The 23,304-nt window shown below is 34.9% G+C and overlaps 1 protein-coding gene across 20 annotated transcripts in view; it reads left to right on the top strand.

Annotated features, from left to right (window-relative positions):
* Nucleotides 1–23,304, top strand: part of LOC123520281 (protein abrupt-like) — a 140,260-nt gene that overhangs the window by 83,335 nt on the left and 33,621 nt on the right. For 10 of the 20 annotated variants that reach the window (XM_045282437.1, XM_045282440.1, XM_045282432.1 and 7 more), the window contains 2 exons: nucleotides 4,811–4,882; nucleotides 7,276–10,541. In XM_045282437.1, coding sequence (XP_045138372.1) covers nucleotides 4,811–4,882; nucleotides 7,276–7,808 — 605 coding nt within the window. In that variant the 3' untranslated portion in view covers nucleotides 7,809–10,541. Of the gene's footprint in view, nucleotides 1–4,810; nucleotides 4,883–5,786; nucleotides 6,985–7,275; nucleotides 10,542–19,066; nucleotides 20,605–23,304 lie in introns of those variants that run through there. The other 10 variants (XR_006679218.1, XR_006679217.1, XM_045282441.1 and 7 more) reach the window with 4 other exon arrangements.

Genomic DNA, 23,304 nt, shown 5'->3' with positions numbered 1-23,304 from the left:
ATTTTTAAACATCACATCTTCATAGGAAAATAGATCAATAGCTCACATTGTCTGGTTTATGAAGCAAAAAAGAAAATACTTATTATCTTAAAGGAACTAAAAAATAATAGTAGAAAGAATTTAATGGTTAGGGAAATTTAAGGGAGGTGATATTTGAAGACACCAGAAAGTAAAAGCAAATTGTATACTGAAGTTGTTTAAGAAACAACAGGAAAAAATGTTTAAAGATTGCTAATGACTTACAGAAAGCCAGAAAGTTATTGTGTAGATATTCAGAGATGTATTTTCACTAGTGATGGTTGGCAACATGAGAGAAAAGTAGATACTGAGAACATTAAGATATAAGAGATAAAGAAAGTCAGTCTGTCACCACAGAAAAAATAAGTCGTGATGTAAAATATAGATGTGAGAAAAGGAGTGTAATGAGGTGGTGTGGCTCGCTAGATCTTACTGGGATATTACTGCATACTTGTGTGATTAGGAGAGGTTTTGCATTACGAGTTAAGAGTTGTAGCACCTTTGGAAAATTGCAGATATATTTTGTATTTGAAAAGGAGAATATTTGGATTATATATGGATTCCTTTGACAAGTGTCATGTCATGTGAAAAATAATAATTTGTCAGGAAATGGATGCTCATAATTCAAGAATCTTTTTAGGTGTTAAGTAAGAGAAATTAATGGTTGGAAAGAAAGAACATTGCATATTTTGTTAGCATTGACTAGAATAAAGCTATTGATGTGATACTGCTTCAAAGCTCTTGTGTGTTTACTTAGAGAGATGCTAAGATTAAAGTTGCTCATTGTGCAAACTAAATAGAAATAGTATTCAAGGTTTATATTTGGGGAAGTATGTTGCTCAGTGTATTTGGTTGTGGATGTTTTTGATTAAAAGTATAATTCATTATGAAATATGGAAATCATTAAAAACAACCATTGACTTAAGTACGAAATGGCAAATGAGTAAATTGATAGGGAAAGAGAAAAACAGCAAAATTGAAGATATAGAAAGATTTATTACCAAAACCTAAAGCTAAGATTACATGAGGGACATGAGAGCAAGTATTGGTGATTGTGTGCATAGCTTGTGATTTACGTGGATGAATTCTTAAAAAGTTGTTATTGTCATTAATATTATTACAAGTTGCTTCTACACATCCTTAATCAATCTTCTGGAAAGGTTACAGAAATGAAAGGGAATTATAATAACAATGTAGATTGCTGCCAAATAAAAGGGAGTTGTCTGACAAGTTTTGAAAATTAATGAAAAGTAGATGCTTCTTATTTATATTTGGATGCAAGTGTTGAAGTGGGAATAGTGAACAGAAGACATTTTAATTAGTGATAATGGAAGAACATCAATGTGACTGAAGATTACTTATCTGAGGGCCATTTAAGATAAAGCTCTAACAAAGAAAATATTTGAGATTAATAGACAGAATTACTGAAAAAAATTATGGCATTAATATTGAAATTAGAAACTAAAGAATGGGATTTCAAGAATGTTGTTGCAGAAAAGTTGATGTATGTAGTATGTAGGAGTTATACAATGTGCCTCTCCCTTTTGCTTCTGATTTTATGAACCATCTTTTCAACTTTCTTTAAATCTTACATGAAAGCCATTTAGGTTTTAGGAATTCAGGCAATAGGAAGGCTAACTGATTAAGTGATGGAAAATATTTCAGGTATAAGAATTTTGAAAAGTGACTAATTTTATACATGCATCAATTACTAGTCTTTATAATGCAGGAAAGAGGCAGGAGACATGGCTTACAGATCAGTTTCACTTGAAGCAACTCTATTTGAATTAAGTGTATGGCAACAGTATGCTATGAATTGCAAGATGAGATGCTGTACCAAAGAAGTTAGTTTCATTAAAAAAAATTCACTGGCATTAACTCAAAAGACAGAGTAAACCTTCCTTGCATTTGAGGTGATCATTGTCTTTGTGTGTGCAAAAATGTGAACATGAAATGTAAATCTTATAGCTGTTTCTCAGTAATTCAGTGTACTTTAGTGTACATTCATTGAAAATTGCAATTCCTTTCATGGAGGATGAAAAGAAGAAACGTCATGTTTTAGTGAAAGATGGAATGAAGGTGTTTTAAGCACATTGCTATAAAATTTGAATTGATGAATATCATAGTGCTTGTGAGACATCCTGGTTATTCCTTTGATGTTCTAATTAATATTGCTTATTGTATGAACAGGATCTCAAAAGCATCCTTCCAAGTTGCTTATAGTTATAAGGAGCTCACATTATTCATAACAGTGTGAGAATCTTGTATTTGTATGCCTACATAATCAAAATGATTTGTAGTTAATTGTAATAAGGCAATATATTAATAATGGCCATGAATTTCTGTTTCTGTGGATTTATGAAAAAGTTTGAAACTAATCTTCCTTATAGGAATAATTAGTTCTTATCTTCAATATATTTTGGATGAGCAACATCTACTGTGATGTTAGTATCTTTACATGGACAAACTTTTTTTCACAAGTGTCTCACATAGAGTATAGGACCTTATAATGGAGAAAATGTGTATGCATGCATGAGGAGACCAGGATGATGGAAATGTATGAAAGGTGAAAGGAGAGGAGCAACCAGATCATTTTAAGAGTGTAATGAGACTGTAGGAAAAAATTGTAAGCGAAATGAGCTCAGAGGAAGTTGTAAAAATTTGGATGACAACATTTAAGAAACGAACTAAGTAGTAGAATGTACAAACATAGGTACAGAGAGGTGATGAGGAACATTTTTGTATTGGGCAAATCATTACCACTCATGGTCATGTTGTAAAGGAGTAAGGAAGATCAAGATTCAAGTTGTTATTTAGTATTGTGGGAGATTGTGGTGAATTTGATAGGATAAAATTACAAATCCAGGTAGGCTTGGTAATAAATTATGTAGTCAGTGCTCTGTGGATGAAAAAAGATTAGTCAAGGGCTAAAGAAAAAAATATGCCAGAATTGAGGGAAGAAAACTTCAATCATTTGACTTCCTAATGGAAAATAATGTGAAAATATCTAAAGGGTTATTGAATTTTGAAGGGCTGCTGATGTTTCCCCTTAAAGCAGTGGTTCTTAACTTGGGGTACTTGTACCCCCAAGTGGTATAAAACCTTAAACCTAGGGGTATGAGACATGGTAGCCAGTGCAATGATTCCGTATATTTACCATGAGAAAGCAAAATATATATTTTCCTAATTTTTCTCTTACTATAATTGTCTCAATTTTTTAAGTTGAATCCTAGTAATTGACACTTTTCATTTGAAATAAATAAAAAAGTGCCTTTGTTCAGTAATTGAAAAATCTAATAATTTCTCAGCAAGGTTTTTATCACTAATCCTTTTTCATATGTTTGTATAGTATTTATATTGGAGGGGGTATGAGAAATTTTTCTGAGATATCAAGGGTATGGGCACTGAAAAAGGTTAAGAACTACTGCTGTAAAGGATTATATGTATGGTAGAATTTTCCAGTCCATGAAGAGTTCAAAAGAGTATCATCAGTATTACAAAAGGTACAACATTACAGCTGGAAGTTATGTGACTAAATACAGAAGTAGCAATTTTCAAAGATGAATAATTATTGATTTATTCCTGAACATAGCTTGTTTTGTGTGAGTGTAATTCATGAGAGCTTTAGTTGAGTAGAAACAATGGCAGAGACTGCACCAAATACACAATTTATTCACATAAGCAAATTTTGCCTGAATCATGATATGAACTTTTTTATTTGGAGGATTGGGCACATTATGAATATCAAGAAAGAATGGCGAAGGATAATTACTTCAAATGTTTGTTATCTGGTGATTATGTGAAAGAATTTAAGTTATAAGCAAGATTTGCCGTACCATGTTCACAAAGTTTGTAAAAAGCAAGTTGTTATTTCATTCTTATTTGGAGGAATGCATTGAAAAATACATTAGAATATGTTTAATTTGACAGACCATTGAGTCCATTTGAGGTTAATGATTACTAAAATAACAGAGGCTGATAGGTGATAGAATTATGCATAAAATTACTGCTAAGTATGCTGAGAGAAAAGTGCCATATACCATAACAGAAATGTTACATAAAGTAGAAAGATGATTGCAGATAAAATGGAGAGAGAGAGAGAGAGAGAATTTTATAATGGTAGTTTGGTAAAGATAATCATGGTAGGTTTTATGGAAGATAATTTGGCATGTCCAAAACAGCAAAATTAGTTACTTGAACCCATTGATGGGATAAACTCAGTAGATACTGATTAAAAGATTGATATACTAACCACCTCATATTGTAGATTAGGTACAAGATTGTAGTTGGTAATTGTATGTTTGAGGTTTCACATAAAGGCAGATTTTAAAGTTCTAGAGAGGCAAGAAATCCTGGTTGTATGTCATTATTTTTCAAGACAGGCTAACCTTCAGCTATGCAGTTACTGCGTGATGATAACTATGAACTCAAAGCCAAATAAACTAAACAAAGCGGCTAATTGAGGTATGAGGTGGAAGTTATTGCTTCTATTTGAATGGATTGCTACTGAAATATAAAGCAAAATAGTGAATATAAACTAAAGGCAAGATTTTAAAGTATGTTAAAAATGTATCAGAAGCTTACGGGAAATCACAAATCATTGAAGCATACAGGAAACATGTCTAAAAGTTTTATTGAAGAATGTTTATGACTTATGACTTATCCTTGAGAGCAAAATGCATATTCCATTTATTAACCAACAGGCAACGAAAGTTATTGTGTTAGCATAGTTTACTTTTAATTATCTTTCATTTTTAGTTTTGTTTTTGACTTTTATTTCTTCTCTTTTCAGGAGTCTTACCTCCCGCTAGTCAAGCAGGGTGGAGGGGGAGCCATACAGAACCCAGTGACACCTCAGCTCAAGGTAGGCAACAAAACAACACCCATCGTGTATTCCAGATCTTGGGAGAAAGTGTCATGCTGTCAATACATTTTCTTGGAACTTATTGAGATTTGCTCTTATGTGAAATCTGCATAATATTTAAATCTCAACTTGTAAAATTACCCAAGATCTGGAACACAACAAAAATCATTGCATTGTGGAAAGATTGCATTTGGTCTGCTTTGTGTGGTGTGCTGTAGCATTGCCTCCAATTACATTGTAGATAGTCTAAGCAAGTAAACTAGTACTGCTTCTCCCACTTACTAATGAGTGAATGGTGTGTTGTGTGTGATCTGCAAATTCTTCTAATAATCCCTAACATCAAATCCAAATGCTTGAGGTCCAGAAACAAAAATGTTATATGGCTCAAATGGGACGTGATAGAAGTGTTGGTTAACTTGTATTGTATAAATACTGTACCTCCATAAAAATGTGAAAATCATACGCATCCAATCAAGAACTCTTACCATGTACATATGTGTAAGTTTAAGGAAAATTACAAATCCATGTGTTCCTACACAAAACCAGTGCTTACATTTGTATTTCTGTGCACCTACAAATGTACTGTGAGGTTTTCTCAAAGGAAGATCTCCCTGCCCTTCTTTTGTTTATTTTCTTCCTCCAGCAATTGCAATTATGTTACTGATCGTGAAATGTGTTTTGGTGAAATATCCGATATTATGGAAACCATTTGAAACTTCTGTGAAAGCTCTGAATAACTTGTATCGTGTGGTTCAATGCGGAATGGTGTGCAACACAAATAGTGCCAAAAGTCGTGTGACTCGTGGTGAAGATCTTTAATGACGCTAAAGGAGAGACTAGAGTTAGGGTATCATGATAGATGCCATGTGTCCCGGCTGATGGTCCTTTCTCTTCTCTTTTGCAGTTGAAAGTTGCAAAAGAAACGCGTGCCCTCTATGCAACTGCACGTTGGACTCTGTGTGGGCGCTGAAGGACCATCTAGCCAGGAGACATGATATGAAAGTGCACAAGTGCGTCTTTTGTGGGGCCAAGTTCCGAGAGGTAGAACAAATGGCTGTACATATGAGCAAGAGACATGGGGAGAAGTTGGCCGCTGGGGAAGCTAGGGGACTGCCTGGGGCAGTAGGGCCGCCATAGATTTATTTGATACCCACCAATTATAAGTCACATTAGTGACTGCACAGAAGTACTCAAGCAAGTTAATGGATTTGTGCAGAATGGCTACTGCAGCTGTTGTCTTCCATGAAGGCCATTATCCCATTTACACAATCCAGTAGAAGTAAACAAGCAAAATAATGTTACCAAGAGACGCTGATGTGTACCCCAAGAGTCCCTGCAAGTGGTGTGAGTTTTGCTACAGAACGAATGGCCAGTGACGAAGGCTTCTTTCTCCTTTCAGGTCTGAGCAACAAACCTGCTTGCTACATCTGTGGGAAGATTATATCTAATTTGCAAAATCTTTATAAACACATCCGGACAATTCACCAACGCCAGGTGTCTCGCTGTGATCACTGTGGGTCAGTTTTTCGTAATGCTGAATCAGCAAGAAAGCATGTGTTAAAAATGCACAGGAAAGATCTTGGTCAAGGTCTTGGGCTTTCCATGTTGGAGCCCATGGAGAGCAGTGGATGGACTTACACTGTGTGTTCTACTGCCTCTCCCTCTACCATCTCCTACTCCACCGCTACCACATCCACAACTACCACTACCATCACCACTACTTCACCAGTTACTGAAAATGTGGAACTCCATTCCATCAAGATTGAGGACCTTACTTAGTAGGCTCTACTTAAAAATTTGCTTGGTATCTTCATGCTTGTGCTTAGTGAACTCGTCTTAAAGTTTAGTTCCAAACACTTGTTACCATTTGTATGTTTTTAGAACAATAATGTATATAGAAATTTATATGAATGTTGACTATTGTGATGTCTTATCTTGAATGTCATACTCATGACAGTATAGGAAGAAGATCACCTATTACTAATACCAGAAGATTAATGAATTTGACCTGAATAGCAGTTAGCCAGCTTACTCTCTTGTTAGCTGCCAGTGTGATATGTTTGTAGTATGATGATTAGACCCATTAAAGGTGAGAACAACCACTTTGGTATAATTTTTCCTTCGTATAGTAGCCTTGTGCATCCGTGCATGCGATACTGATAAGAAAGCAATTGGAATGAAACAATACATTAAATCAGGATGACTCACTTTGCAAATTTTTTGAATTATTTTCTTGTAGTTTGCTTGCCAGTTATTTTATTTTATTATTTTTTATTTTTATTTATTATTTTTTTTATTTTTATTTTGTCAGTTAAAAGTTGATGATATTTAGTTGAGCGTGATTTTCTGAGTCTTAAGTAGTCTTTTTAAGTGCTGGTTTTAATTACTTTCAGGTGGTCATCCTGTATTTAATGAATTGTTGTGCGGTGACGGTGGGTACGGGGGGAAGAAGGCAGTGCCCACACCTTGTCCCGTGTGCGCCAAAGTGCTCTCCAACGCATACAATATGCGTGTTCACCTGGAGACTCACCAGAACATCACATACAAGTGTATCATCTGTGGCATCATTACACGTACACGTGACACCATGAGAAAGCATCTCTCCAATGTACACAAGCTGCGTAATGTGGAACTGAAGAACTCGTTCAAGAAAATAACAGCTAAGCAGCAGTCGAGCACTGGCACTGCCGATACAACAACTCCCACCTCTACTACAACATCCGCTGCCACCACACCTACAAAATCCAGCACTACCAAGTTAGCTTCCCCTTCCTCTGATTTGAAATGCACAGGAACTACCAGTCCTCTCTCTGAGGCAGACTCAGCCCAGGCATCTTTCCCATCTATGGACTCTCTCGGAGCCCTTAATTTAGCCAAGGGCAACAATCTTGCTTCCATAGTGAGCAAACTGAGTCAGAAACAGTAAATATAAAATTGGAGAATTTAAGCGGATGATCGTATCGTGTAGTGTTGGCCGCCTTACACAAATAACCCAAAGATTTGTTTAATATAACGTCGTCTTCAAGTATTGAAGCAGGCATTGCGTGAGATGACCACCTCTATCAGCTAGTCCTAACATGATGAATCAAATTAGATAATTTTGGCAACTACAGTATGCAGATGTGTAAGGAAATGTGGAAGTCATATGCATGGTTACATATCATATGGTGCCATACACCAATCTGTAATATATATTGAAAAACCAGCTTAACCAAAGGAAAGAGTTAATGTTATACTATACATTGACTACTAATGGCCAGTTTTTGTTATGTGATATAATCTTCCCTGTTACCACGCTTTGTTATTTTAGTCATTTATTTTCCCAAGTTTATGGCAAATGAAAGATAAATCTCTTATGCAAAGTGCTCTGTATATCACTCATCACTCATAAAAGGTGCTATTGGTTTCCTTAGTTTATAGTCTGTTGTAGAATAAGTCTTACTTTAAGTGTTGTGATTTTTTTTCCATTTATTTTATTTTGTTTTATTGAATATTTATATTCTATGGTATCCATCACTCCCTGCTATAGTGAGCCCTTACTTAAAAATCAGCTGTATCAGTGGCTACCAGTTTTAGCAACACACGCTTCAGCAAATGAGTAGTAAGCTTGAACTAAAATACGGAAAAAAACCTTTTATATATTATAATATTTATATTCCTCCATCCTATCGCATAGCTATTCATATATTTATTTATTTATTTATTTTATTTTATTTTATTTATTTATTTATTTTTTTTTCAATATTCAGAAAAGTATGTATGCTCAAGCTTAAAGTAATATTACAAGCCCATCATCCTAAGAAGTATTTAATTTAATTAGAGAAGCATTTCGTATAATTTGTAATTTCATTGCTGATATGCTTAATTTCAACATAGAGTCATTAACTTTAATGTAGTAATGACAAACATTTCATCAGTTTCATCAGCAACAACACAAATTTCATGTTTTTTAAGGCATGCCGCTTGACAGCCAGTACTTTAGTCACTATTGAGAAGTAGTTCTCTAGTTTTTTTTATCTTGAACATATTTATGTTCATTATATAATTTTACATATATTTCTATGTATTCATACATTAAATAATCCACTTTATTTAAAGGACCTAATAACAAAATATAAGTGGCTCACTGTATGCAGAGTGTTGGCTGTAGTGAAGTGTGTTGAGTGTTTATTTGATAATGATAAGGTGCTAGTCTAAGCTGCCCTTCAAATTAGAGTGATGTTTAGACACCTTGAAATTTTTGCATTATCCTTCTGAATATGAAATCTTTTATTTCACTAAGTTTTCATTTGCAAATTGTTCAGCTAGTCAAAAAATATAAAACTGAGCCTACTGATATACAAAGTAGGCATTTCTCTTCCCTGTTTTGAACTCTTGAACCTGGTGAAGGCTCAAGCACTATGTATATCATTGCTTGCTGTACAATCCAGGAAGTCATAGAAAGATGTGGTTTAACAATTTTTAGTTGATGTTTTAAGCATATGTATATGTGCACATAGGTTAAGTTCTTTGATAGAAAAGAATATTTTGAAGGTGCCAGTAAATGCTGCCAAATAACTTTTATAAACTTCCTAAAACAAGTCAGTATTTTTCTATATTCTAGGTTGATTTTTATAAGTATATATACTGTTGTTACAATAGGAAACTTAAGTGCCTGGGAGAATGCATTTTGATGTGCCTTCACATGCCTTAGTCATAATACAAAGTGTTCCTTGTTATATCCATAGGAAGAGCTTATGGCATACACATCCTACACATAATACTTTACTGAGCTGCAGAAATCAATGTTATTATCTCGTAGGGCAATCATAAAGACAGAAAAGACATTACTTCACAACTTATTTCAGTCATTTTTTGTGTAATTATTTTCAAGATAATTTAACAGTAATTCCCAGTAGGACCAAGCTTTATATATAGAATATATCCATGCATTTAAAAGCCTAGTGTGTTATGGCTAACAAATTATTTTACTGGGATCTACTACAGTATAATATCTCTCTCTCTCTCTCTCTCTCTCTCTCTCTCTCTCTCTCTCTCTCTCTCTCTCTCTCTCTCTCTCTCTCTCTCTCTCTCTCTCTCAACATATAGTTAATAGTACACTGGATATGGAAACATTAGGTGATTTTTGTATCAGTTTATTTTTCTCAACAAACTAGTCAAAGATATAACAATGGAAGACCATCATCTTCACTGACCTGAGAAAGCACCTGAGTGACACAAGTTGCTTGTGTCAACATTTAGCAATAGGAACGTGAAAAAATACTGACTTTTTTCAGTATCCGCTAAATTACCTTAACATTCAAATAAAAAAACAATGTTGTGCTCTTATATCATCTAGCAATATTACTCTTGTTAATTTTTTTCCCATATTTTTGTAATATCTTATGAATTGAGTTATCTTTGCAAGCACAATCTCCCTCTTGTTTGGTAGAAAAGTTGATGAAGTATCTGGCTTGAAAAATTATCATGTTTAAGGAAAATTTCAATGCCCTTTCTGAAGTGTTAGCATGCTCACCTTTTTTTCTCTCATTGTTTTATGTATTTGTTATTATAATGGTATTTGTAATTCTTGCAGTTTAGAGAAAAGTTTATGAACTTTGGGATTGATGAAAAAGTAGAATGAAAACTATTACAATATACATGCATGCTAATACCAAAAGGAAAAATATTATATTTAGGTCAGTAGTAACTAGATGGAGGAGTCTTTCTAGTACTATCTAGAAACTTGTTTCGCAGTCCAGTGTAGAAATTAGGATAAGAAAGGAAATAGGTGCTATTTTAAACTCTCTCTCTCTCTCTCTCTCTCTCTCTCTCTCTCTCTCTCTCTCTCTCTCTCTCTCTCTCTCTCTCTCTCTCTCTCTCTCTCTCTCTCTCTCTCTCTCTCTCTCTCTCTCTCTCTCTATCTATCTATCTATCTATCTATCTATATATATATATATATATATATATATATATATATATATATATATATATATATATATATATATATATATATATATATATGTGTACACACATATACACACACACACACACACACACACACACACACACACACACACACACACACACTTTTTAGCTTATTTACATCGTAACCACTTATGATGGGAAATATTGGAGTAGTCTGATCTATTATTCCACTTTCTCACATCATTGACTGTTATAAGAGTAGCAAGTCACCAAAGAAGTGAAGTGGTTTAGAACCATGCACTAGCTAGTCCACCCCATCCCCTCCTTCTCCATTCCTCCCCTCTCTCTCTCTCTCTCTCTCTCTCTCTCTCTCTCTCTCTCTCTCTCTCTCTCTCTCTCTCTCTCTCTCTCTCTCTCTCTCTCTCTCTCTCTCTCTCTCTCTCTCTCTCTCTCTCTCTCTCTCTCTCTCACACACACACACACACACACACACACACACACACACACACACACACACACACACATGACAATAAGTGATATCTAAACACTATATTGTTCTGGAAAATAAAAATAGGAAAACATATTCAATTATCATGCATGTTGGCATTATGATTAATATTTTACTTATTTATTTTTATCATTATTATTATTATTATTATTATTATTATTATTATTATTATTGTTGTGGTTTTGTTGTCTGATGAGCAAATTTTATTCTTAAACTTCTATACAAAGAAAATTATGCATAATGTTGGCAATAAACGTTCAAGAGTCTCACAAGGGAACTGCCAGCCACTAAAGTTGTACCTATTATTGATGTGTCTATTCAAAACTTCCAATGGGGAGGGTCGACAACATTGTTAATTTCATGCTTTTTTCATTGAACACTCACGCTTAATATCCCTTTTCCTCAAGGCTCAAGAAGTCGTGGTAGTGTACACACTTTTTCTGAAGTTTTCAGAATTGGCAATAATTTTGTGGAAAGTTGTCATGCTTTGATGTTTGTTTTGGGTTCATACTTTTTTTCATAATTGGATTGCATTGTAATTAAAGAGGCAGAGACCAGTGAATTTATTTACAAGTATTTCAGCATTGTAGAAAGTTCTTTTGGGGGTTTGCATTATGCGATACAAAAAATGTTAAGTTAAAGAGTCTTGAAACTCTCTTTAATTTATTTATTTATTTTTTTTTTAATGGAAAAAGAAAACTGAGGACATGTAAGCCCATTTGAGCATGCTCATGAAACAAATCTTGTTGACCTCGAAGAGGAGTAACTTGTTCACACCTGATGATGTGATGACATTGAGATTTATTTAGCCTTGGAAGAATTGTAATTCGTTGTGTAAGACTCGGATGATAGCAACTAAACGTGTGTGAGAAGCATTTAATATTTGATTTATTTATATTTTATATTTTTATTTTTATTTATTTATTTTTCCAGAAAGGGGAATGGGAAAGATTCAGTTGATAAAGCAATAAATAACTTTCAAATATATCTTGCCAAATTCTAATACTATTTTTATTTTAAATCTTATACATTATAACATTTTATGAGGCAGGAGGAAACTTGGGTAATGAGGAATACTAGTTTCATAACACACACACACACACACACACACACACACACACACACACACACACACACACACACACACACACACACACACACACACACACACACACACACACACACACATTTACTGAATTAGCTACTAATATTTATAATGTTGCAGTGATTCACAAAACAACAGAACAATGGAAGACAACCATACAAGTGTAGCTCAGCTCAAGTCCTGTTTGCTGCATTTTAATTTAATAAATACACAAAAAATATGTACACATCAATATTTTTTTACGTTTTGTTTCCTCTGATATCTGAATTGTGAAAAGCTGTAGTACAATTGACTGCCTTGCATAGTTTATGCAGATGATGAATGCCCTTATCGATAAGTTTGAGTTGAGTGATCAAACAGAAAATACATATTTGTGCTGTATTATGTAGTCAGATGTTTATTTACATCAGAAACACCAAAGTTTTTGAAATGTTTAGTTTTGTTGTATTTTCTCTCTCTCTCTCTCTCTCTCTCTCTCTCTCTCTCTCTCTCTCTCTCTCTCTCTCTCTCTCTCTCTCTCTCTCTCTCTCTCTCTCTCTCTCTCTCTCTCTCTCTCTCTCTCTCTCTCTAACATGATACTAAGGGAAAGAAACTGTTGTGTAGGAGTCATCAGCCTTCCATACAGTATATAACTTTACAACTATATGAAGTTATCCTTAATTTATTCAAACTTGCTTTTTTCATTTGCTTTACTTTGAATAATTTTTGTAAGTTGGCAAATTGCTGGCCACAAAGTTTTGACCTTGTAAGACTGTGGCTTGCACTTCCGTTGTATTCATTATATGTTATTTTCTTCAGTCTGATTTTTTCCTTATGTATGAGGAACTTTAGCTACTGATGAAATGGCATTGCAGCTTTAGTGTACTAGATTTGAATATTTTATCAAGTGAATGTGAAGGATTTATAGGAAAAAAATCATCCCATCAAGTGCCTGGAAACTTGGTACCTGAAGTACAATATTGTTGCCATATTGTTTAATCTTAGTAAATGTACCTCAACCACACACACACACACACACACACACACACACACACACACACACACACACACACACACACACACACACACACACACATTGGTTGAGGTTCATTAGTTACATTTCATGGTATGTAGCTTTTTTATAGATAATGTTTTGTGTGTTGAAATGTAGCTCATATGCCTTCTTTAATAAACTTATGAAATATGTCTTGTTCTTGTTTTAAGGTTTTAAGCTTATATTGATATTTCACTATTAAGGAGCACATTAAAAGACACTATGGACTTTTGAACAGTAAATTGTTAATGCATTGTGTATATATACATTGACCACAGTAGGAAGGTGTAGGTGATGGCAGGTGCATGAGAGGTTAACATTACATATAAATTTGCTTGTGAAGTACCAAGGCACGTTGTTAGGTGTTTGACTAAAGTTTATTCAGCCACAACTTTTACCACGCAAACTATTTTTTCCTTTGCACTGAGGTTTATATATGAAAGTCAAGGCACACACACTAGGTGATACAAACACATAGCTATACATGAAAAAACAAGATGGCCTTGAATTAATCCTGTAACAATACAAATTTGTAAAATAACAGTAAGTGAACCAAATAGGACGAAACGGAAACCATAAATGAAATCCATTTTCACCAAATCACAGCTTGGTAAATACTGTTGAATCATTATTTTTCTTTACTTATTTGTTATCTTGTCGGCAATTGAATTTTATGAAGAAGCAAAACTTTAGAAAGATGTTCAATTATTAATCTGGAAGATGTGATCATATAAAGAACCACTTCCTACATTTAAGTTGAGAGGTGGATAATATTGTTATTTTGTGATACTATGAAATATTTTTTTCAGACTCCTCACATTGTTTTGACTAAAAAATCTTCCAGATACATCTTAAGCCCTTGATATTAACTCTTTTCTCTTAAAGTTATTATTAATGTGTTCATAAATCAGTTAACAAAGTCTTGAGTCAGTCATCTTTCTATCAGAAGTTTATTGATCCAAGATGTCACCGTACATCATCATGTCATGCTTTAAGATTTCTATTCTGTGTTCACCATACACTGATTTTTCTCCTTGTTTATGTATAGGCACTTAATAGATACACATATTATCATAGAGAGAAATTGTATATAAAAAGATAAAACTAAAGTACTTCTTACATGATTTTTGCCAGTACAAAACTTTCAAATCCCAATTTTCATCACAGCAGATCTCAGACTTGTCAGGTGAGCCTTGCCTTTTAATAAACAGGCAATCAAACTTAATTGTGTAGTGATGTAAATCGTGCTGAAAACAGAGGCAAGACATGAGAAAAAGTTCTGCTTAGTGTTATGATCCAATGCTGTCATTTGTGAAAGTACTTGTGGTGTTTTCATGCCATGAAAGTAAGGTGATGTTTCAGTGGATTTGTTTAATTTTCGTTAGTTGGCTCTTTCAGCGAATCATCAAGTGGAGTATTTTTTTTAGCAAGGCCTAAGCCTCGGTTTACTTTCATTAGATTAGAAATTTTAATGTGAGGAGACACTTGAAATTTAGAATGAAGATGTTTTATTTCACAAATAATGTGATGAGTGCTTTTGCAAAAGGAGGAAGAAGAGAGAATGAAATTTATGTTTTTGACACTTTATGAGGCATAGATCATACAAAGGATCCTTTACTGTCCTTTTTGCTGACAGTTAATGTTTAATGAAACCTGGTAGGTTTTTCTATATGAAATACATAACCAATTTCCTAAATAAATTAAGTGTCTATTCCTCCATCAACAAGGTCGCATGTTTGTATACACAGTGCTGGTTCATTTATTCATTGGTGTAGGATGTTATTCCTTAATTCCTTAAGGTATTGTGCCATATAACCAAGAGAAAAACACAAAACGTAACTGTCCATGAAGGGTAAAATACTTCGATTGTTAGTTCAAGCTGTGGCATTGTTTGGTTTCTTGTATAGACATTCATTATTTTATCATTTTTTGTTTCTTGAAATCATTAATCTTAGATTAGATGAACAGATGCTAGCCCTTCTCTAAATAGTAGTCCTCTTGTCCTAGAAGAAAGGTTAAGTTCTAATTGGGAGTTTGATTTGATTACAAATTCAGAAAAAGCAGATAGAATCATTTGGGAAGTAGAAAATGTCACTATAATTTTAGACAATAGGAAAAACATTTGCATGATCTTCCCACTATCACAAGAGTATCAGCCAATGTAAGTGTAAAGATGAGGGTACTGCGCAAAATCTTTACCTCATTTTCTTATTCCATTTTGATAACTTTGTTTTCATTAATTGCCAGTCAGCACTCTTCTGATGTACCGTATGCCATCAAAACTGCATTTACTTCATGCTATGAATTTTGACAATCCACATTGGCACCTCACACATGAAGCATCATTCTTATGCTATGCTTGTCTGCTCCAAGTAATTGCTTGCTGTTATTTATTGGTCCTTGGGATACTTAGTGATGTAGTGGCCACTCTTGGACCTAGTTGGGACACGATGCACGTGGTGTAAGGAGATAGTGTTGCACAATACATGCATAATAGGATTCTCGCACGGAAATAAAGGATGGGGTCAATCTTCATCAAATCTTCATTAAAAGTGTGTGTGTGTGTGTGTGTGTGTGTGTGTGTGTGTGTGTGTGTTTTGAAAAGCAAGAAATGGATGAAAGTAATAGTGAAGGTGAGCATGATAGAAGTGTTGGAAAGAATTCCAATGAGAAAGAGAATGACACAGATGATGAAAACAAGAGGAGCTGTTTGCTTATATTCTTTGTTGTCAGTCGTTGGATGAATATCTAAATCTCTTTTATCTTTATGTGTATGCACAGTTTTACATATATACATGTAGGATAAAATTTAGTTTTCATTCAGAAGCATAGAAATCTTGAACAGTTTAGATACAAGAGGGATCCATGAAAGGAATATTCTCAAATTAAAATCCAGCTGGTTGTTAGTAAATATAAAAACAAGACAGGACAGCCTACAAATTAGAACTGGGAAAAAGTGGCAATCAAGTCAGTAGCAGTATGGTATCATCTTATTGCTTAATGTTCTTATGTTTAGTCTTAAGTCACAAATAGGTGGGGCAAATTCTCTTCCACAGTAATATACCTCTTCATAAAAAAATGCATACATACCATAGAGGGAAGATGGTAGTCATGTAGTGCAAGTATGGAACACCTGAATCTTGCTTCAAAATTCATGTCAGGGTGCAGAAATACCCTCATGTCTCCCAGATATCTTACCCTTAATTAACCTCCTCTGCAATCAACACTCTTTGTCTTGTACACGCATACAAGTCTTGAATCAATCTGTTTACCGTCATAGTATTCTGATGTGATATGTACAAGAAGCTGCATGTTGAAAACCATCTAGTTGGAAACATAAAGTGAAATAATCACTCACATATGAAACAGAAACAGTCCTAAGGGAAAGTCAAAGAAGTGTAACATAATAGATACTTATGCATACATATTGATATGCATCACATTTATAACCAAATTAATAAGATTTTTACAACTTTCAAAAATTTGAACTCAGAGATCTATATTTTTTGTAATAGGAAGTAGGTATTTCAAGATTATATAGTTATATGGTTCAGCATTGAGAGATCATTAGATAAGGAGAGATGGTGTCTGCTGTGATATCCCCAACTTGTCATTTTTTATCTCCCACCTAAGCTTTCATGCCTAGTTTGTACATTTAATGTATAATGTGAGTAGTATTTTTATGGTACTTAATGTGAGGGAATATTACAGTGTTAAAACTTAAAGGATGACACTGATTCCTATTTAGAAATTGGTATGACACTATAGTGTCACAGAGGCTAAGAGGCCATAATCTCAGTGGTGGAAGCTTTGCCTTCAAATAGCAAAACATTGAAATTCCAAGAATTTTTGTGTTAGTATTTTGTATTTGATGAATTGATGCCTAGCACTGGCTTTAAAAATGATGTACATATAGGTATATGTGTATAAATACATTTTCCTCAATGAAAGAATGACTGTCCATATCATCACTGATTATATAAAAGTGTGTAAGTAGGAAGTACCTTTGTCATCAGAAAATCCAAACAAAATGTCTTACAAAATTTTATAGATGTATACATGATTTTCAAATCTACCTCTACATATTGAATATTTAATTGCTGTTCACTTAATTCATATTGGAGCTGTTAGTCTTCTGCAATTAAATGTGTGTTAAATGGTTGCATATTTGTGTGTATGATATATATATATATATATATATATATATATATATATATATATATATATATATATATATATATATATATATATATATATATATATATATATATATATATATATATATATATATATATATATATATATATATATATATATATATATATATATATATATATATATATATATATATATATATATATATATATATATATATATATATATATATATATATATATATATATATATATACAGTATATATATATTCAGGTATGAAAATTATGTTCAAATTACATTGTTAAAGCTTTTTAAACAGTAAAGCCATCAGGTACTAAAATTATGTATTGTATGTGTGAGAGACGCATGCTTTCATGTATTTATACATACATGTATTTATTGGTACTGTCTGAATGATTATATACTCATGTATGGATGATATTATGTAATTATGTATGAGATAGTGCAGTTTTCAGTAGTATCTATGATCACTCTTACTTCCTTCAAATAATTTCTTGAAGATTTTTCTTTTTCTTTTTCTTCACTTTACTTTAGATTTTTTACATCAAGCTGAAACACGTGCAATGTACCTGCTGAAGTGTGGATGATTCTGTTCACTTCTATTAGCTTTGAAATGAATACCTTAGCATAGTGGCACTCTTCATCAGTGCACGGCTCTCACTCTCCCTATGAGCCTTCAGGCCAGCTTTCACACATCATTCTCTCAGTATATTAGACTTCCCCATTCATAATTCTCTCTCTCTCTCTCTCTCTCTCTCTCTCTCTCTCTCTCTCTCTCTCTCTCTCTCTCTCTCTCTCTCTCTCTCTCTCTCTCTCTCTCTCTCTCTCTCTCTCTCTCTCGTCAAAATCTTATTTTTACTGTTTCTTTTCTCTTGTTTTGAGTATTCAGATACCTAAATATGATAGTTTGTATTTTTATTTCATGTGTTTATTTATTCATTTATTTATTTATTCATTTATTTATTTTTGATGTATTATTACCCTTGTTTTCCCCTGTGATATATCCTCTCTACTCCACTAGGCGAGTTGTGCTCAGACTGGGAGAAGCTGCAGCCTTAGAAGCAAGGCACCATAGCCTGGTTGTTACATTATTTCACTGACTCTGCTTGACTCAATTCAATTGATATCTGGAAAAAGTTTAATCGGTTGAAATTATTGAAATTGTTCATTCAGTTGGAAAATTATCCAAATAATAAAAACCTGCCCCAAAAATGAGGCCACAACTTGCAGTCTTACTGAAACAGGTAGTGACAGGCATTTGTTTAGATTCATACAAATATTTGGCTGCCATTCATAGCATCAGTAATTGAGACAATTAGACCGTGTTTTGCAGCTGTCAGATGCCTGTCACTGCATGCATTGATATAGAAAGCATCTGTTTAAAGTTAGTACTGTAATTGGTTAAATTGGGAGTGATGAAATGACTGACAGTGTCCTTTTCCGTTCTTTTTCCAGATTATCAATTGCTTCAAAAATTACAATTTATCAGCGCCTCCCACCAATACATGCACTGGCCATCGCGTCGCCCTGCTGTCTGTCCAGGATGTGGCAAGTTCTTTAAATTCAAGTACAATATGAAGATCCATCTGAAAAAATGTATGCAGGCGCAGAGTCACCTTGGTGGTGGGATGTTGGGTAGCAGTGTGACTGAGGAAGTGGCTCCACATCCATCTCTTCCACCACCACCACCACCGCCACCTCACCCTCATGGCACTCACTCCACATCATGACTGGCAGCACTGAGTCAGGATGCCCCGTCCACCAATAACTTGAAAGCTCCTTCATCTCCACCTCCACCACTGCTGCCACTGTCACACAATCCACCACATTCCCCAACATTATTAGCAACTTTAGCAGCAAGACGTCAATCTACTGCAGGGGAAAGAAAGTGGTATCCTTATTAGTGCATCCTGGATAATTTGCATATGGAGTGTCAAGCTGAACTCATCAATGGCCTCTCATGAACTAAGGTTTTGGCTCCAGAGGAGAGAAGAACCCCAGTGTGACAACAGTCACCCTGCAGCCTTCCTGGTACCCCGCACTAGTAGAGCTTATATTTCACAATGTGATTGTTGATGTAGAGAAGGCTGACATGTGTGACATGATAAAAGAATCAGGGGTTGAAACAGGGTTGACATTGTCTTCCAGCATCCTGTCATGTGCTGCAATCTGCTCATGAAAGATCAGCTGAGACTGTATTCCATGTGGTGAAAATCTTAACACCAAGATTTTAGCAGCTTAGGTGTGGCAGCATAGCTGCCCTGTTATGTAATTGAAGGTTAATGGTTTAGTTGTAATAAGTGAGTTAACGAGTTAAGGAAGTCAAGATGTTAATTATTAAGTACTGGGAGCTTGATTTTGTGAACTGTACAGCAGCAGCAGCAGCAGCAGCAGCTTTCAAAAGATAGACGTGCCAAATGCGGGGTGAGATCCATACCTTGCTGGCCTAGTGAATAGACATGTAACTGGGTCCAGGTCCCGCAAAGTTCATATGATGGCCAACAGTCATCACAGTAGCTGGCATGGCCTCATTCACTGCAACACTAACAACAAACAGGCATCAGTCAGCCAGGTTCAGCATTGCAAATCATTCTAGCAGCAATTGGCAGCAGCAGCAGCAGCAGCAACAACAGTCAGGCTCAGTACAAATATTACGGGTTACATTGCTCGTTCCGTTGCTGCCCTGCACATGGGGCGCAGCTTGTCAGATGAAACAATCAATGTGTGACCTCAGAGACACTTGCTCACTCTATGGCAGGGATCAGTACCTCATATGGATGATGATATCTAGCTTTTATCTCCTGTTGCTATCAACAGCAAGAAGTTTTATTATTCTGATAGCATTGGGGATAAAATTAGTACCATCATCCTTGCAACAATATTACCTCATTATGCGCTTTAAACAGAGTGGATTTTAGCACATGGCCTTGCTTTTGTGTATGGTAACATGATGCATTGTTCACTCTGCCACATAAATTATTTTCCTACAGTACCTCATACTATTGTCAGGGTTACAAGGACCTGACAACATCCAAATTAGTCGGTAATGCATTTATACAGTGTAAACATAAACATTAACTACAATGTTCCTCAGGTATTTTTTATGACTTCTCTGTGGTCCACAGGTCTGAATCCCATGGGAGAGTGTGTGACATCCAATCTCAGTTGCAGTTGTTTGCTGAGCACTGAGTCAGGGCAGGCAGGCCAGGCTACCTAACACTACTTGTTGCCCATTGTTTGTAGTATTATTGTTGTTGTTGAGATTGAAGAACTATTATTTTAAGTGGTAGTGTGGTGGTTCTGCCTGTCCTGCCACAGGTGATCAGGTTTAGCCCAGCAACAACAGCAGCAACAGCAGCAACAAAGTTATCTCTTTGTTACTGTTTTCACGTACAATCAGGATGGCACCCTCTCCCTGGGCACAATCTACCTCACAGTGCAAACATATTGTATCCTGTTAATATAATAGGAGCACGTTGTATTGTAGCTACTGACCGACCTACCTATTTTCCAGTCTCCACCGGGTGATCAAAGTGACAATGTTAAATAATCCCAGTCCCACAGCAATTTCATGACCAGCCAGTAGGTTTGTGCTGTAGACTGCCAAGCAGGAATCTGCATCAACATTCTGCTGTAGTTTCTTGCTTGGCTATCATTTTAATGCACTCAGTTGGGGGTGAATTATCATCCTAAGTGCACTGTTTTAATTTGGCTAAACATTACACTGGTACAGCGGCAGGTCATGGGAAGCAGCCACTTTTCTGTGTTCATAAAATTGGCGGTATGTAAAACTCTTTATTAGTCATTAAGCAGTAATTTCCCTCTTTATGAATGTTTCATTAGTGAAAACTTGTCAAGCCTTCTTTTTTATGTAAAGAAAACACTATATATATATATATATATATATATATATATATATATATATATATATATATATATATATATATATATATATATATATATATATATATATACACACACACACACACACACACACACACACACACACACACACACACACACACACACACACACACACACACACACACACACACACACACACACACACACACACATACTGAGATCGAAAGTTGTAATGCATACAATCAATGTTTCAGCTTGCTATCCAAATGCTGGTTTCTTGCATTCTGCTTTATGTGGAGGAGAAAAAGGGAAAGGAAATGTTTTAGCGATCCTGTAAAGTTTAGGGATTTACAAGTTTTCCCCATTTCCTCTTAAGCTTGAAATGCATGCTCCATTTTGGCAGTGTTCAAAGAGGAGTGGGACTCTCAGCAATTTGATGGTTCGTGGTTTTCCACGCTAAAGTGAAAAGAGGGCTCTAAATTGTACTTTTCACATTCATTGAAAGGGAAATATTCTTATGGTGTGGAAGCATGACTATAAATCTTGTCACTTTGACTGATAGTCATTGGGTCTATTACTAAGAGGATTTGAGATTTATGACCGTATTCTGAAAAGTATATGACAGACGTAGGTCTATAATGTTACTAATTATGTGCTGTGCAAAGGTGCTCCCTATTAACTTCTTAACAAAATTTTTGTAGTTATGAGAAATTATATGATTTTGATTGTAGAAGCTGAGTAGTGAGCACACTTGTTCAGTTCAGACATTATGTGTTGTGCTTGCTGGAGATGCCAACCATCATTTTCGTACATTTACTCCTGTGTTCTTAGTTTGAATACTTGTCACTCCTGTCAATAGACTCATTCTTATAGAATGCTTTTTTTTTTTTTATTATTCAGCAGTACTTTTTTCTAAAGTAAATAGCAAGAAAAGGCTATTGCCTGATTGCATTTACATTAAATATATATGTAACTTTCCAGATTTATCAGGAGCGTTCTCATGAAAATATTAATTTATAATTTTGTATTTATCAATAACCATTAGAGCCATACAAAGTATGTGCTGTGTTGGTTTATTAATGTTATGATGGAGCTCCCCAGGTACACACACACACACACACACACACACACACACACACACACACACACACACACACACACACACACACACACACACACACACACACACACACAGCAACAAAGATAGTTATTAACAAAGTCCATCCCAGAGTAGGTTTTGTCTGTCCTTGTGAAGGATCTCCAAAGAACCACAGGTGAAGTAGTTCTTATCAGTGATTGAAATCCTTTATTCCAGTCTTTACTGGAAGGGAGTCCTCACTTAAAAAAAAAAAAAAAAAAAAAAAAAATCTGGTCTTGAAACATGGAGTCCAAAAAAGATCCTGTGGTGTAAAAATTTACAGATCTGATAGTCGAGATGTGATGGAGTGGAGCTGTGAGACAGCACGCATCCCCTTGCATACGTTTTGGGGAGTAAAACAGCACTCAGTGCGTCCCAGTCAGTAATGTAGCCAGGTGTGGAATGGCTTGGATGGACTTTGCGTGTAACATCAAATTGTTGTTCATTTAACTGTATCCATGTGGGGCAGAACTACGGCTGGCTCAGGTTGTCAGACACTTTGTGTCCAGAATTATGATTCCAAAACTTGGTAGTCTGCTTCCCCTCCTCCTTCTCTACTGTAAAGCTATTAGGTAGACACTTTCGTGGCCAGAGTTAATATTATTTCTCTAGGATTTAGTTCTGATAAGTATATTATAAATTCTTTTCATGTACTTGTGGCGGATAGCCACAGATTTAATGGAATTTTTAT

This window comes from Portunus trituberculatus, chromosome 46, assembly GCF_017591435.1.
Source record: "Portunus trituberculatus isolate SZX2019 chromosome 46, ASM1759143v1, whole genome shotgun sequence".
Taxonomy (NCBI): Eukaryota; Metazoa; Arthropoda; class Malacostraca; order Decapoda; family Portunidae; genus Portunus; species Portunus trituberculatus.
This window is presented reverse-complemented; position numbering and strand designations above follow the sequence as displayed.